Raw genomic sequence first — 17,032 nt, 5'->3', positions numbered from 1 at the left:
CCATTTTTGGACCGATCTGGCCACTTTGGGACCGGTTCCCGGTACTCCGGCGAAACCCGGAAAACGGCAAATTATGGGATTACTTACTAAGAAATCAAAAGTTCATGATTAGTCCAATGTATTTATATTTTGAGTTTGAAGATATTCAGGCTCTCTCTCTCTCTCACTTTCCTTTTTGTCTCTCATTCGTTCTGTTCTTTTACTATCTCGCTCGCTCGTTTGTTATTTTTCTTTCTCTTTCATTCTTTCAGTTTTTCTGTTGCCCTTTCACTGTTTATGTCCTTCTCTTTCTTTCTTCCACACTCTTTTCTTGCTCGCTCTCTTTCTCTTCTCTCTCTCTCTCTCTATCTCTCTCTCTCTCTATCTCTCTCTCTCTCTCTCTCTCTCTCTCTCTCTCAAGCTTTTGAACATTTTTCGCACAACATTACTTTGGCTGACTTTCCGCATACGCCACAGATGGCAGTCTCACAATGAGCACATTTCGTTTCAGTTTTCCGATCCACTTTGCACGTCTCGCACCGAACTCGACTTATCTTTGTGTTCGTCGTCTTTGGTTTCAGGCCTTGCTTCTTACACTCTCTACAAAACTTTAGGTCCATCTCAGTGTAGTGTTGCTTACAGACTGCTTCCGCGCAAATACAACAGGTACGGATTGGCCTAGACTCCTTGCCACACCAGTTGCACAGTTTTGCGCCCGCTTCCATTTGGCGAGAAGAAAACGCGTTCAGCTGCCCTCGTAACTCCTTTGTCAGCCTTTGAGATTTTACACGTTCCTGTACGTTCTCCTGAATGAGCTGGTCGCACAGTTGTTGCAGAAAATTTGATCTCCAACTTTTGCCCTTGCACCGCTCCGGGTACTTCAACCGGTACAGGCAACTCGCATTCAAGCAGGCGACGCTCAGGAGTTCCATCACCAGTTTCTTCGTCCATACCCTGGTCTTTCGGACACAGTTCGTCTTGCGAGTGATGAAATCGCCTGCATCAACAGCGCCCTTCGTCCCGTTGTAGTGAAGCACGATTGGTGGTTTTTTGCCGCAGATTGTGGTTTTGGTAAGGGTTGATGTCAGTACAATGGCCGGCTTTTTTTTGTGTCCGTCGATAAAAGAAGTCAGGGTGCTTACGCCGTTATAGCCGACCAGTACCGAGTTGGGTGCCCGGCTGGCCGACTTGGCGAAGCTATCCGGCAAATCTGGTTTGTTCGTTCGAACCGTTCCCGTGAAAAGGGTGTTGTCCTTGAACAGGTCGTCGGAGAGTTGGAGAGAGCTGAAGAAATTATCTGTAGTCACCTCTCTCCAAAGACCCGTAAATGGCTGCATCAGATCCAGTACCACTCTCTTGCCCTGTCCCTTCTCCGGTTTTTTGTCGACTTTTCCTGTGTACACCTGCAAGTTGCATATGTACTGACAATGGACACAAGAGCAGCACCAAACTTTCATGCCATATTTGCCTGGTTTCGATTTCATGTAAACCCTGAAAGGGCATTTACCTGGAGGAGAAACAAAACAATCTATTTTACAAAACATTTTTTTTAATTTTTAAATTTTGAATTTTTGAATGTTTGAATTTTTGAATTTTTGAATTTTTGAATTTTTGAATTTTTGAATTTTGAACTTTTTGAATTTTGAATTTTGAATTTGAATTTTGAATTTTTGAATTTTGAATTTTTGAATTTTGAATTTTTGAACTTTTGAATTTTGAATTTTTGAATTTTTGAATTTTGAATTTTGAATTTTTGAATTTTGAATTTTGAACTTTTGAATTTTGAATTTTAATTTTGAATTTTGAATTTTGAATTTGAATTTTGAATTTTGAATTTTTAATTTTTGAATTTTTGAATTTTGAATTTTGAATTTTTGAATTTTTGAATTTTTGAATTTTGAATTTTTGAATTTTGAATTTTTGAATTTTGAATTTTGAATTTTGAATTTTTGAATTTTTGAACCTTTTGAATCTTTGAACTTGAATTTTTGAATTTTTGAATTTTGAATTTGAACTTTTTGAACTTTGAATTTTTGAACCTTTGAATTTTGAATCTTGAATTTTTGAATTTTGAATTTTTGAATTTTGAATTTTTGAATTTTTGAACTTTAAATTTTGAATTTTGAATTTTGAATTTTGAATTTGAATTTTGAATTTTGAACCTTTGAATTTTGAATTTTGAATTTTTGAATTTTTGAATTTTGAATTTTTGAATTTTTGAATTTTGAATTTTGAATTTTTGAATTTTGAATTTTTGAATTTTTGAATTTTTGAATTTTGAAACTTGAATTTTTGAATTTTTGAATTTTTGAATTTTGAAATTTTGAATTTTGAATTTTGAATTTTTGAATTTTGAATTTTTGAATTTTTGAATTTTTGAATTTTGAATTTTGAATTTTGAATTTTTGAATTTTTGAATCCCTTTGAATTTTGAACTTTGAATTTTTGAATTTTGAATTTTGAATCCTTTATTTTTGAATTTTGAATTTTGAACCTTTGAATCCTTTGAATTTTTGAATTTTGAACCTTGAACCTTGAATTTTGAACCTTTGAACCTTGAATCTTGAATTTTTGAATTTTGAATTTTGAATTTTTGAACTTTGAATCTTTGAATTTTTGAATTTTTGAATTTTGAACTTTGAATCCCTTTGAATTTTGAATTTTTGAATTTTTTGAATTTTGAATCCTTTGAACTTTTGAATTTTGAATTTTGAATTTTGAATTTTGAATTTTGAATTTTTGAATTTTGAATTTTTGAATTTTTGAATTTTTGAATTTTTGAATTTTTGAATTTTTGAATTTTTGAATTTTTGAATTTTTGAATTTTTGAATTTTTGAATTTTTGAATTTTTGAATTTTTGAATTTTTGAATTTTTGAATTTTTGAATTTTTAAATTTTTGAATTTTTACTTACCCCGAAACACGCACAGTCGCTCATCAATCGTTAGGTTGCTGCCAGGATTGTAGTTACGGATGCAACGTTTCACGAAATCGTCGTAAATCAATCTCACCGGCTCCAACTTGTTCTTCGATTTTCGGAAACGTCTCTTCCGAGTTTTTCGGTCATCAAATCGCCAAAAATTGAAGATGTCCTTGAACCGATCGCGTGCCATAGCCAACTTGAAGAACCTTGGTGCCCAAACGTCATCTGAACTCCAAAGGATGTTTGTGTTGACGTCGTTCATATGAAGACGACCTGCTCCGATTAGGACAGCAATGAATGCCCGCATTTCCGGTACCGTAACATCATTCCATTTTCGGCGCTTCGATCTCGCATGCATATTGGTGTATTTCACCATTATACCAAGCATACCGACTGACATAAACAATTCGAATGCGTCCTGGGCCGTTTTGAAATCCTTCGAATGATCAGTCAACCCATGATTACACTGGTCGAATTCACCGCGAAAAGCTTTCTTATCCGGTTTTTTTCGCCATCTTACTCCGTTCCTCGCGACGAAATCTTCGTCGCTCTCGGAAGTGCCACTGCTGTGAAAAACAAAACACACACATTCATTCACACATTTTTAAAACTTTTTAGTCAAAAATTACCTTGCAGATTGATTTGATTCATCATCTTCACTTGGTAGATCGGAAACTGTCGCTGCATCAGAAGATTCATTGTAATCATCAAGTTCACTCTCACTTTCTGTATCCATCACTCGGTCAAAAAAAATGCTTTGATCAGACGCAATCAAGAACTCAATCTAGAATGAAACCTCATCACCAAGGAACAAGTCGAGAGCAAGCGAGAACGAACTAAAGCATAAAACGGAAAGAAGGAGAAATTTTCTCTTGCTCTCTGTCTTGCCACGCGTTTACCAAAGAGACGTCAATGGAACAGTTGCCAGGTTGCCAGATAAAGATAAAGGCTTTGCTAAAAAATCCATATTGTAATCGATAATGAATAAAATGTAAAATTGCACAATTTTTGAACACAATTTTGCTCAATAATTATGAGAAAGTGGCATGCCAGATTTTCCCAGATAGTTTTGTCAGATTTTTTTTTCGATTTAATTCTGGTAACACTGATACTGGTCCGCAGGGTTGGGAAGCGACGAGCGCAACCTGTCAAAAGCTGATGCGCCACACAATGTACACGCTAACGACAACTCACCCAATTTTGTTCGATGCAATCAACGCAACAGAATTTTCGCACCATATAAGAGGTTTATATTTTGCTTTGGGTTGGGTTTGAGGTTCGCGCCAAATAAGCTAGGTTTTTGCTCGCGCAACTACATGGCTTGTACGAGGATAGCGTTGTCATTTTTAGACAAAGTTTTCCACATTTTACATCGAAACCGACAACGAAGAACATGTAAACATTGCACGCGAGCTGTCAAATAAAGGCACGGCGTAAAACCTTATGAAATAAATATAAAAAAAGTAAACAAACAATGAAGTCAGTTCAACACAAATTTTGAACAATTGAACTGACAGGTTCATTTTGAAAATGGTGAACATTGACACCCACATTGCTGGGTCCAAAATTGTTCTGAAATAATTCCGCAATTTGCCGTATTCCGGGAATCGCCGGAGTACCGGGAACCGGTCACAAAGTGGCCAGATCGGTCCAAAAATGGTTTTGGGGATCCTAGATGAGCTAGATTTTGAAAATGGTGAACTTTGACACCCATATTGCTGGGTCCAACATTGTTCTGAAATAATTCCGCAATTTGCCGTATTCCGGGTTTCGCCGGAGTACCGGGAACCGGTCCCAAAGTGGCCAGATCGGTCCAAAATGGTTTTGGAGATCCTAGATGAGCTAGATTTTGAAAATGGTGAACTTTGACACCCATATTGCTGGGTCAAAATTGATCTGAAAGAATTCCGCAATTTGCCGTATTCCGGGTTTCGCCGGAGTACCGGGAACCGGTCCCAAAGTGGCCAGATCGGTCCAAAAATGGTTTTGGTGATCTTAGATGAGCTGTATTTAGAAAATTGTGAACATTGACACCCACATTGCTGGGTCGAAAATTGTTCTGAAATAATTCCGCAATTTGCCGTATTCGGGTTTCGCCGGAGTACCGGGAACCGGTCCCAAAGTGGCCAGATCGGTCCAAAATGGTTTTGAGATCCTAGATGAGCTAGATTCTGAAAATGGTGAACTTTGACACCCATATTGCTGGGTCCAAAATTGTTCTGAAATAATTCCGCAATTTGCCGTATTCCGGGATTCGCCGGAGTACCGGGAACCGGTCCCAAAGTGGCCAGATCGGTCCAAAATGGTTTTGGGGATCCTAGATGAGCTAGATTCTGAAAATGGTGAACTTTGACACCCATATTGCTGGGTCCAACATTGGTCTGAAATAATTCCGCAATTTGCCGTATTCCGGGTTTCGCCGGAGTACCGGGAACCGGTCACAAAGTGGCCAGATCGGTCCAAAAATGGTTTTGGGGATCCTAGATGAGCTAGATTTTGAAAATTGTGAACTTTGACACCCATATTGCTGGGTCCAAAATTGTTCTGAAATAATTCCGCAATTTGCCGTATTCCGGTTTCGCCGGAGTACCGGGAACCGGTCCCAAAGTGGCCAGATCGGTCCAAAATGGTTTTGGTGATCCTAGATGAGCTGTATTTAGAAAATTGTGAACATTGACACCCACATTGCTGGGTCGAAAATTGTTCTGAAATAATTCCGCAATTTGCCGTATTCCGGTTTCGCCGGAGTACCGGGAACCGGTCCCAAAGTGGCCAGATCGGTCCAAAATGGTTTTGGAGATCCTAGATGAGCTAGATTCTGAAAATGGTGAACTTTGACACCCATATTGCTGGGTCCAATATTGTTCTGAAATAATTCCGCAATTTGCCGTATTCCGGGATTCGCCGGAGTACCGGGAACCGGTCCCAAAGTGGCCAGATCGTTCCAAAAATGGTTTTGGAGATCCTAGATGAGCTAGATTCTGAAAATGGTGTACTTTGACACCCATATTGCTGGGTCCAAAATTGTTCTGAAATAATTCCGCAATTTGCCGTATTCCGGGATTCGCCGGAGTACCGGGAACCGGTCCCAAAGTGGCCAGATCGGTCCAAAAATGTTTTGGGATCCTAGATGAGCTAGATTTTGAAAATGGTGAACTTTGACACCCATATTGCCATGATAAAAATATTTGTATTATTGGCCGCCCCTGACCGGTTCCCCGCGGTATGGAACCTACCCGTCCAATCCGGAACAATTCCGGTGGTTCAAAATTGATGGTTAGCATTGTCTGTGGGTAGAACAATGATCATAACAAGAAAAATGTATTTTTTCCAAGATTTCTGTTTGAAAATCTATACGGGTCCCAAAAATTGCCATTTTTGACCCATTTGACCCAGTGACCCACCGGAATATTCCGGCCACCGGAACATTTCCGTTCTGCGGGTCATTTTCGGAAAATAGACATTCTAACGAGTCCAACTAATAAAGAAGTATGCAAATTGGTTGAGTTTTCGCTGAGTTATGGTCATTTTAGTGATTCCAATTTCACCCAGGTCCAGATCGCAAATTAAGTGGAAAATGGATTTTCCGAAAAATGGTGACGTTTTGGAGCTTTGGTGTCTTCAGAAGAGTTGTTGCGAATGGAAAGGGGCAACTTTTGGTTTGGTTCAAATTAGTGGTTCACGATTAGGGTGATTTTGAAAATCTAACTTTTCAGAAATATTTTGGGAATTTTTTGTCTTCTAGAAAGTTGATGGGCTTGCCAATCCAAGCAACTTTGTCGAAGACACCAAATTTATCTCGTAATCTACGCCTTCTATGACCAAATTTATAAAAGCATCTGAGCAAACCTTCAAAAATCAGTTTTGAACGTGGCAATTCAGGTTAACTTTTAGAGAAAAGTGATATTCGCACTTTTAGAGCTCTACAAAACAAACATTTTCATTTTTGACATGTCAATTTGGACTTAAGGGTCAAAGTTACAGCCATTTTAAGGTAAAAAGATGCAAATTTAAAACTTAAATATCTCAAAATGGCGCAAGCCAAATTTTAAGCACTAGGTTGCATTTGAAAGAAGAGATCTAGCACTACAAACGCTGAAAAATCTGGGTGTTTTCTTTAAACTTGAGATATCTTCATTTGAAAAGTCTAATTTTCAAGGAAAACCATATGGGACCACCCTAACGAAATTCGAAAATTGTCCAAATATATGTTTTCCATGTAATTTTGCCCGCTGAATCTGAATCTGCCCTCAGAATTGAGCCAAAATGTCAACAAATCGATTTTGGTCATATTTTGGGTTTAAATGATAATTTTACATGGAAACCCAAAATATGACCAAAATCGATTTGTTGACATTTTGGCTCAATTCTGAGGGCAGATTCAGATTCAGCGGGCAAAATTACATGGAAAACATATATTTGGACAATTTTCGAATTTCGTTAGGTGGTCCCATATGGTTTTCCCTTGAAAATTAGACTTTTCAAATGAAGATATCTCAAGTTTAAAGAAAACACCCTGAGATTTTTTCAGCGTCTGTGGTGCTAGATCTCTTCTTTCAAATGCAACCTAGTGCTTAAAATTTGGCTTGCGCCATTTTGAGATATTTAAGTTTTAAATTTGCATCTTTTTTACCTTAAAATGGCTGTAACTTTTGACCCTTAAGTCCAAATTGACATGTCAAAAAATGAAAATGTTTGTTTTGTAGAGCTCTAAAAGTGCTCCGAATATCACTTTCTCTAAAAGTTAACCCTGAATTGCCACGTTCAAAAACTGATTTTGAAGGTTTGCTCAGATGCTTTTTATAAATTTGGTCATAGAAGGCGTAGATTACGAGATAAAATTTTGGTGTCTTCGACAAAGTTGCTTGATTGGCAAGCCCATCAACTTTCTAGAAGACAAAAATTCCAAAAATATTTCTGAAAAGTTAGATTTTCAAAATCACCCTAATCGTGAACCACCCTAATTTTGAACCAAACCAAAAGTTGCCCCTTTCCATTCGCAACAACTCTTCTGAAGACACCAAAGCTCCAAAACGTCACCATTTTTCGGAAAATCCATTTTCCACTTAATTTTGCGATCTGGACCACTGTGCAATGCCAAAAGGGCTTTGTTTACCAATGGCTCTTACGGCTTTTTGAAAACTCATATTATATTGCTGCGGGCGTTAATAATTAGAGTCACAATAAAAAAATATTCAAATACCTTACACCTTTCTCAAATGTTGTTTTCGAGTACTATTGGCTCCATATACACAAAAATGGCTTATATAGGTCTAGGATAACATGTCTACAAAGTTTCATTGAAATCGGAGAGGGTCGGGTACAAAAGTACCAGAAACATTCCTGATTTGAGCTGGAATTGCTCCTTATCATAACCTACACCTTTGCCAAAGTCACCAATTCGATCATAAAAAAGAATTCAACATTCCCATTTCGTATGACCAGCCGGCAAAATTGTATAAAAATGCTTCTTTTGATAGGAGTGGCTGAACCGATTTCGACCTTTTTGGTATTATTCGATCCAACTTCGCTATTGAAAATAATTAAGTTTAGTTAACTGCCGTTCTACGCATAATTGTCCCATGTTCAAAAAAGAGCAACTGAGAAAAACGCGATTGAAATTTTTCGATCGATTTCTGTGTTTCTACGCATAATTGTCACGTGGGTTCATATTCGTCCTATGTGTCCCTAATCGCCCCAGTTAGCAGTTTATCACTCTTATTTCTGATTATCTTGCTATACAACTGGTAAACAAGACATAATGCTTAGTAAAACTGATGATTCCGTGTAAGAAAATACTTGGTGGGACAATTATGCGTAGAAGTTCAACGATGGGACAAACAGACTTGGTGTTGTTTTTAATGAGTTTTCGAACCACCAGATTTTATGTGTTTTTCTTAAAGTACACATAAAACTAAACTTAAAAATGTCACAAAGTCAAAATCGTCCAAAATTGACATGGGACAATTATGCGTAGAACGGCAGTTAAGTACTTCAAAAGTTATGATGAAAAACGATTTTAGCAAAAGTCCGAAGATTGTAAAAAGGTTGTTTTTTTTTGTAAACTTGTCATGTTATACATTTTTAGAAAGGTAATTAAAAGACCTGTCCAACGAGTTTAAAACATTGGTAATCTGACAACCCTATTAATAGTTATGAGCACTTAAGTGTTTACACTTTTTTAAGGCCGGATTTCAGATATTTTTATGAAAACATTGTCTGGATCTATTAGGCAGGCCAAGGATTGATAACTAAGAGCATGCAACGGCACTGATCTTGTTGCGTGCTCTTCGGTTGACGTCCAGGTAAGGAACATCCTGAAAGGAGCGTAACTAACTACATCTGAAACGTCGAGTCGAGACGGCTGAAAGAAAGGGGCGCGACAATGTGAGAAAGGGAAGTAATTTGTGATTGTAGACGGTATTGTTTTGATTCGCAGTATGTTGTTTCTCTTCTCTTCCTATCTCCTTTTTTTTATTTTGCTCTACTGATTCTCACTTCTTCACTGATTCTTCTATTTAATATCCATCATTTGATTTTGATTTTACTAACTTTGGATTTCTTACCTCTCAAAGCTTGTCCACTCTTTTTTTACCAATTGAGCATGAGCTTGAGCGCCGGAGTCGGAGTCGGAGTCGCTTGAAATATGACCCGACTCCGCAGCCCTGCCAATAGATTGAAAATCTGAAAACCCTATCAAAACTATATAAATGTGAGGAAGGCACGAACCACCTTAAAGTTTAAAAGTAACGTTTTCATGTTTAGATTGTCGCAAAGTGAAACTCAAACTAGCCACTCGTTCTTGCCAGAATTCAATTTTATTGATATAAATATTGTTCGTAAAGCTTTCACATCGAAAAAATGCCCATTATTCCAGTTCAGTTTGCTTTCCAATTTCACGACACGTTAAGAGCGCGCCGTTGGGTGTGTTAAAAAGCAACAAGTTTTCACAAAAAGCCGGCAGCGGTGGTGCTTGCGCGCGATGATATATACGAGTCCAAATTTGTTGTATTTAAATAGTAAAGACAGACTTTTTTGTTCTTCCGATTCCTTGAGTTGTTAAGTTTGATTAGGAGATGATTTCTCTCTGAAATGGCGCTTCGAGATCCGTCTGTTTATGGCCAATTTGCAGCAATTTCGGTTAAAGGTGGGTGGTTTTACTGGGAGTCAGCCCCATCAGTGTGAAGCGAACTTCCGTCGGGTCGCGTGCGATGTATTGTTTGCAAACGCCGATGGCATCCTTGAGCAGACTGTCCGGCGTGGTTGCTCCATGCTCCACGGGGAAGTTCTTGCGCCCGTCCAGCTCGTACAGCTTTCCGCCGTGGTGAACAAAGGCCACAAAGTGGTGGTACACCTTCTCGTTAATGTCCGGCGCGGCCGTTTGACCCTCGTTGGCCACCGATTCGTGCGTCTCGGTGAACCCGGCGTCATTCTCCAGCAGCTTGCCACGCTCCTCCGGGCTGAGATCGCGGGCGCCATCCAGATACTTCTTCATGACGGAACCCTCGGTCAGTTCGATGTCCGGATTGTTGAGAACGGCGTGGACCAGGGCGATGGTGCCGCAAGCATTGTGCACGTACTGCCTCAGATAGAACAGGTCCTTCGGATGTTCGATGTTCTTTGCCTTCAGCTCGGCGTCCTCCTTGGCGCGGAACTCTTCGTACTGCGGAGAAGAAAATTGGGTCCTAAAATGAAGCTTAGATTGCTGATATTATTGTTTACAGCGATAAAGCTTATTTTTCTGAGTACAATGACCCTTTGTACGACCACAAAGAGTTTAAAATGGATTTTTAAATCAATTTTGAAAAATTAACCTCGCGGTCCTTCTTGACAGAAAAGCTCCTACTTGACAGCTCGTTCCAAGGGGACCATAGTTGATCCATCGAAAAAATGTTGTCTCGTCAATTTTTTTTTTTTGCATTAAAATGAAAAAAAGTGATCAGAAATGGTTTTTAATCGTGTTTTTTACCGTTGTACATAAAAATTTACATAGGGCTTTAGTACCCAATTGAAAATCAATAACGGCAGCGATGACTCACGACGGGCGCCGCCCCACCCGGCACGGACACACACTCACCACATCGGAACAGGGAAACAGGAAAATCAGCGACTTCAGCGGGCTCGGGACAAAGGCCAGCGCGTCATCGTCCATGCTGTAAATGTCCACGATGTTCCACAGCGGCGAAACGCCCAGCTTTTCCAGGTATTTGTTGAGAACCTGTCGGAGGACAGAAGAAAAACAAATAAGAAAAATCTTAAACCACAAAGGAATTGTATCGATTACACTTACATCTGGGTTCGATTCCAGTGGCAACCAGGTGGTCATGGTAAAATTAACAGATTTTCGACTGTTCTTGGTGGTGGTTCAAAGCTGACTCAACGTGAGGTGACTTCAGTTTTCCTCCGACGATGATAATTCAATTTTCCACGGGAATAATCTAATTTGCTACGAGCAGTCAGTCAGCGGAAAAGCAGCGGAGCGGGTGCCGGCAAAACATATGCAACTTTCAAAATGACATCCCCACCCACACGCTGATAACGGACGCACAAACACACACACACACATGGAGCAGGTGACAGTTGCAGAAATTCAACTGTAGTGCTGTCTCTTTTCGTCTGCTGCAGGTTTAATGAAACGTGTGGTTGCCCTTCTCTTTACCCATTTTACACAATACTTGAAAATCACTAGATTTTTGCTTATATTAATATTAATATACGTTTGAAAAGGTCAGTGCTAAATTCCGGGTAGTGTTTTTACCACCGCTGTGCATAAAAAAATATACCGTAATCTGGGGTGAATCGGGACTACAGTCTGAATAGGGACAGCAGTTTTAGAGCACCTAAAGCTTTTAAATTAGGAAATGGATATACACATTTTGTTTTCCTGAGTCTGTTCTAACTGAAACCAACCAGAAAAATTAAAATATTGTGCTCCAACATGGTTAAAACTGCTGTCCCAATTCGCCCCATGTGTCCCAATTGACCCCAGTTTACGGTATGGCTTTAGGAGCCTATTTTAGGACAAAATTTCATTATGTTCGGATTAAGATGCATTTTTGAAATATTTTTTATTTAATGCTTGTAAAAGGAATAGCATAACTTTTCATAAAAGTGAAAATAAACAGAAATGTTCACAAAAAGTTGCTCTACTCGTTGGTAAAAAAAAGCAAAGCAATCCACTTTGGGAGCGTTCTTTTATTACGTAACGCGAAAAATCGGACTTTTAGACCCCTCCCCCTCGTAACAAAATTTCCATACAAATTTTAAAAATTTGTATGGAGCGTAACACGGCCTCCGACCCCTCCCCCTACTGCGTTACGTAATAAAAGAACGCTCCCTTTAACGAGCCCTGGGTCTTTTGTGGGCTCTGTTGCAAGTTTCTGCTCATTTCTAGGCATCCGAAGGTTATGTGTGGTGAATCACCCAAAATCTCTTTTACGCAAATTGACCGACGTTTTACTTCCCCATCCGATAGAAGGCCAGGAGGTTAAGGCGGGAATCGAACCCGCACCCCATAGCAACTTAGGGATCAGCAGCCGAAGCCGCTAACCACCGCGCCACGAGGCCCCCTCCTCGTTGGTGTACTTGGTTTTAGTGAATTTCAAGGAACAATCCAGATTATCCAACATCATTCAAACACGACCGCTTATTAGGCTTAAAATGGGCATATTTCCCCTACTATCAAAACATGTAAGAATCCCGATTATAAACCAAATTCAACCTGTTCACCTATTCTTTTTTTGGCACCGCTCCAAAGTTTTGCGATTTTCGGCATTTTTGAAAACAAAAAATTACAGAGCAAAACTCGAGAGCTATTTTTTAAACTTTAAATTGGACGCTGAATGGAATGGCGTCATCAGATGATCGATGGAAATCAATCATTGATGCATTTTGTGCAATTGAAAACATTCAATGCAATTTTCTTAAATATACATGCGATTTATTTTTGATTCTTTACTACGCAATCAAAAAAAAAAAAAAAGGACGAGCGAGAGGACGAGATACATGTTTGTTTGTTCTTTATTAGAGTTTTATGGATTTTAATTATTGCATTCACAGCTTATACTTAACATCCGTGGATTTCAAATCTACGCAGCTTTAATCGAGTCACCTGAAAAAAACAATACATATTTGTGATTACTAGGGAAAATTCTCATATGTCTGGCAAGTTAGGCACTCGCTCTTAACTTCATCCAATTGGCTGATTTTCACTATTTAAACAACTTTTTTTTGTAAAACTGTCGACAGAAACGCCAAAGTCTTGATATGCTTACATTAGAGGCACGGTGAAATTACATGCTGTGCCCCTACTTTGCTTTAATACATTTCTCGGGTTAGTTTTCAAAAGGTCCTATGCGCCATTTGTTAACTAAGCAGGTTTTCGATCGACTCTCGTTCAATTTATGAATTATCAACTTGAAAAATGCGTTTAATTGTTTATCTGCATGTCTTTCGAATGTTCTTTACTGGAAAACAATGAAAATTTAATTTATTCTAGAGAAAAATCAAATAAGTGTCCGAGGTTGTGCTGGTTGTTACCCTAATGCAAACTAATCGAACTGTTTGTAACGGAGCAAATAAACGTCGATCCATAAATAGAATTTTAGAAACTATAGTTTATAATTATTAGGTAATTTTTAATTGTCATATTGATTATAACACTGAAATAATACTATAAGGCTCGCTATAAGCCACTAATTGAAATGTAACTGACCTAAGCTTGTGTTTATTCCTTACATAATTGCCAATTGCCACATATTGTCTATCTCAATACTCGTCCAAGTGATTAGATTAGCTCAATAACGTAAAAGCTTGAGTATAATACAAGTCCATGCTGTAACATGCGGCTAGCTATGATGCAACTATACAGATAAAGGGGACATTCAGCCAACAGTCACGTATATCGTATGCTTCTTATTACTCATGCACTCAGTGCGCGATTCCTTATCTTTACTATTTTGGCCAAAATCAATCACAAGCGCGCGTCGCTTTCACGTAGTGACTCACCCTAGGACTTACCTTTGCTAGCTTTTTCCACGGATCTTCGCTTTATCCGGGCGTAAGGACCGATGGCCGGATCCATAACAAAATCGTACAAAACTCGAACCCAAGACGTATGCTGTGGTATGGTGTCGTAGAACTCGGGTGCAATTTTTCGCACTTCTGGTAATCGGCTACCGGGAATGGCGGGAAAATCGTGATGTTCGTTGTGGTAGCCCACGTTGAAGGTGATCCAGTTCAGGGGTCCGTAGTACGAGTACGTTTCGAAGCCCTTTGCGTACATGTAATGCTCGGCTATAAAATGTCCAGCTACCGGATGAAGACCCATAGCCAGGAGAGATCCAATGATTAGATAGAACATGGCCTTCCACCCGAATAAGTACACCACGGCAGTGTTGAATGCTAACTGTACAATTGTGTTGATCACTTCCAGTCGTTCCACCGGAAGGGGATTAACAAACAGCGGTCGGATAGCGTAGAACAGGGCTGCAGAACCACCCAAATGAATTTGCCCAATGTGGTGCAGAACAATTTAGCTTCCAAAATGCTGGGAACGTCCGGATCCAAATGTTCATCGGCCAGGTGTCGATGGTGTAGAATGTGGTATTTTTTAAACGACACTGACATGGGAAATCCAATCGGCAGGTTGCACCACATTCCAAAGTACCGGTTCGCCAGCGGTCTTCCGTACCCAAACGCCATGTTGTGAGATATCTCGTGGTTCGCCAGCATCAACGAATGATTAATCACACCTCCGAAACAGTATGCTACCAGGACAATCATTTTCCACGATTGATCTTGCATCACTTGGAGCATGAAGATTTGCATAAGTACCATCGCTGTTACGATATATTTAAACTTTGGATCTGGTCCGTACAGCTTCTTGATCTCGGGATACTTTTTCAGCATTACATCGCGTCGACCGATGTGTGGTTGTTCGTTGTAGACCCATTCGAAATCCGTCCGGGAAACGTGTTGACCCATTTTTCGAGTGGTGGGACTCGCTTCCTGGCCACAAACTGACTAAAACGAATTTAGTAGATTGAGCTGCGAAAATTACACGCCGGAATTGGCACGCCGCTAGGACTGATAACGGGCGAGCTTATCTGTTTTTGGGAGGTCGATAAAATGGATTTCCTTTGCCCATGACTCTGGATGGTGGTGAATTTTGGCAAAGGTTATGCTTGTCACCTTAGTTATCAGTCTAATACAAAACGGGCTTTTTAATGTGTGAGTAGGGGAACTTCTCGTATTTTTGGCAGGTTAAGCACTAGCTCCTAACTCCGTCCAATTTGCTAATTTCCTTTATTTAAAGAACTTATTTTGCATAACTATGTATAGAAACTTACTTGCTCACTTCCTATTGAGCTATTAATCACTTGATTTCAGTTGAAAACGCTTTTTATGAGCTGTAACATAATTCTCAAATCAAATCAAAGCAAACCTTGGCGTTCTCTATTGTGAGATTCCTACTCGAAACTAGGTGTCCGAAGGCTTGAAACGATGAGGCATTTTAAACCTCTTTACGACTAAGCTCCCATCCACCTCGATATTCAAACTGACGCCCTTTGATTGTGAGTCCATTTGCCGACCAGCGACTCTCCGAGATAGGTTTTTATCCAGGAGACGACCGTGGAGACGACTCACCTACAGCGGTATACGCACTTCGGAAGGAACCGGTCAAGAAAAAAATCAAATGGGCAGCAGCGGCAGCGCAAGCTAGTCAGAGAGGGTGAAGAAAAGCCCCAAGAAATCGCTCCCTCTCCTTTGTTCTGCTGTTCGTAAAGCTGTTTCTTGACCCATTTCCTTCCGATCAGCATACTAGCCTTACACCTGGACTGAGCAAACTATTTAACAAACTAACAAGCGTGATCAGATAAATTTCGTCTCGAAAAATGCCATCCGGTCGCAACCGGTATGCCTACAATTATATTTCTTTCAATAAACATTTGCAGGGTTTTTTTTCTAAAATATGAAAAAATAGATCATATTTTTGTAAGTATTTGCATTTCAAAGTCAACTTTTCAGTTGTATCATGTGTCATGTACAAACTGTTGTATTACGTTATTTATCACCATGCCATAGTTTCGTAGTTTATGGACACTTCCTACAAACGTCATTCATTCACGCTCGCTTTCTCTTTCACTGTAACTGAAAATCGCACTTTGCTGAGTTCGTTTTCGCACTTTTTCATACGATTTTTTCAGTTCGACTGCGATTACACAAAAAAGTGTTATCGTAGTTGAACTGAAAAAATCGTATGAAAAAGTGCGAAAACGAACTCAGCAAAGTGCGATTTTCAGTTACAGTGTTCTTTCTCACTTTTCATTAATTGGGTCCTAAAATGAAGCTTAGATTGCTGATATTATTGTTTACAGCGATAAAGCTTATTTTTCTGAGTACAATGACCCATTGTACGAGCACAAAGAGTTTAAAATGGATTTTTAAATCAATTTTGAAAAATTAACCTCGCGGTCCTTCTTGACAGAAAAGCTCCTACTTGACAGCTCGTTCCAAGGGGACTATAGTTGATCCATCGAAAAATGTTGTCTTGTCAAAAAAATTTTTTGCATTAAAATGAAAAAAAGTGATCAGAAATGGTTTTTAATCGTGTTTTTTACCGTTGTACATAAAAATTGGCATAGGACTTTAGTACCCAATTCTGTATCCGAGTGCCGAGCAGTACAGTCGTGTCAATGTCAATAGTTTGTTAAGTTAATCAAACTTGTTTTAATTGACTACCAAATAAAACACTAACCATGCGGTTTATTCAAAACGCATTGGAATATAAAACGTTGTTTTTATCCACATTTGTCCATTTTTTTCATTTTTTTTGTCATTTCGATTTATAAAACTAAGGGACCATCCATAAACCACGTGGATACTTTAGGGGGGGGGGGAGGTATGGCGCTTGTCCACGCTCCATACAAAAAGATTTTTTGTATGGACAATTTTCCATGAAAAGGGGAGGGGGGGGGGGTGGAGATTTTTTGTTTATGGATGGTCCCTAAAATGCCAAAGATCGGCCGTGACACCGATTCTGTGTTTTCAGAAGTTGATAACTCCTATTTTTAAGTGCCTTAACATATGCAAAAGTGACCAAACCAATTTCGAACTAAATAAAAATAG

General features: G+C 39.1%; 3 protein-coding genes across 3 annotated transcripts; all 3 read right to left on the bottom strand.

Moving 5' to 3' along the window:
- Positions 1–395: 395 nt before the first annotated feature.
- LOC119765998 (piggyBac transposable element-derived protein 4-like) lies at positions 396–1,436 on the bottom strand. The gene has a single exon (XM_038250312.1). It carries the CDS (start codon positions 1,434–1,436, stop codon positions 396–398), a length of 1,041 nt encoding a protein of 346 aa, XP_038106240.1.
- An 8,262-nt stretch (positions 1,437–9,698) lies between these two features.
- LOC6049880 (ubiquitin carboxyl-terminal hydrolase) lies at positions 9,699–11,425 on the bottom strand. Its single transcript, XM_001866535.2, has 3 exons — positions 11,193–11,425; positions 10,980–11,120; positions 9,699–10,565 (listed from the first exon to the last, which is right to left on the bottom strand). The coding sequence occupies exons 1-3, from the start codon at positions 11,226–11,228 to the stop codon at positions 10,044–10,046; spliced, it is 699 nt and encodes a 232-aa protein (XP_001866570.2). The 5' UTR covers positions 11,229–11,425; the 3' UTR covers positions 9,699–10,043.
- A 1,482-nt stretch (positions 11,426–12,907) lies between these two features.
- LOC6049879 (sphingolipid delta(4)-desaturase DES1) lies at positions 12,908–14,967 on the bottom strand. The gene is given in 3 exon segments (XM_001866534.2): positions 12,908–13,013; positions 13,922–14,386; positions 14,389–14,967. Coding segments are annotated over 3 exon segments (987 nt in total). The 5' UTR covers positions 14,888–14,967; the 3' UTR covers positions 12,908–12,990.
- Positions 14,968–17,032: the final 2,065 nt, after the last annotated feature.

The sequence above is a fragment of the Culex quinquefasciatus genome, chromosome 2 (genome assembly GCF_015732765.1).
Source record: "Culex quinquefasciatus strain JHB chromosome 2, VPISU_Cqui_1.0_pri_paternal, whole genome shotgun sequence".
Lineage (NCBI taxonomy): Eukaryota > Metazoa > Arthropoda > Insecta > Diptera > Culicidae > Culex > Culex quinquefasciatus.
The sequence above is the reverse complement of the archived record's forward strand: the minus strand, read 5'-3'. Positions and strand labels throughout refer to the sequence as shown.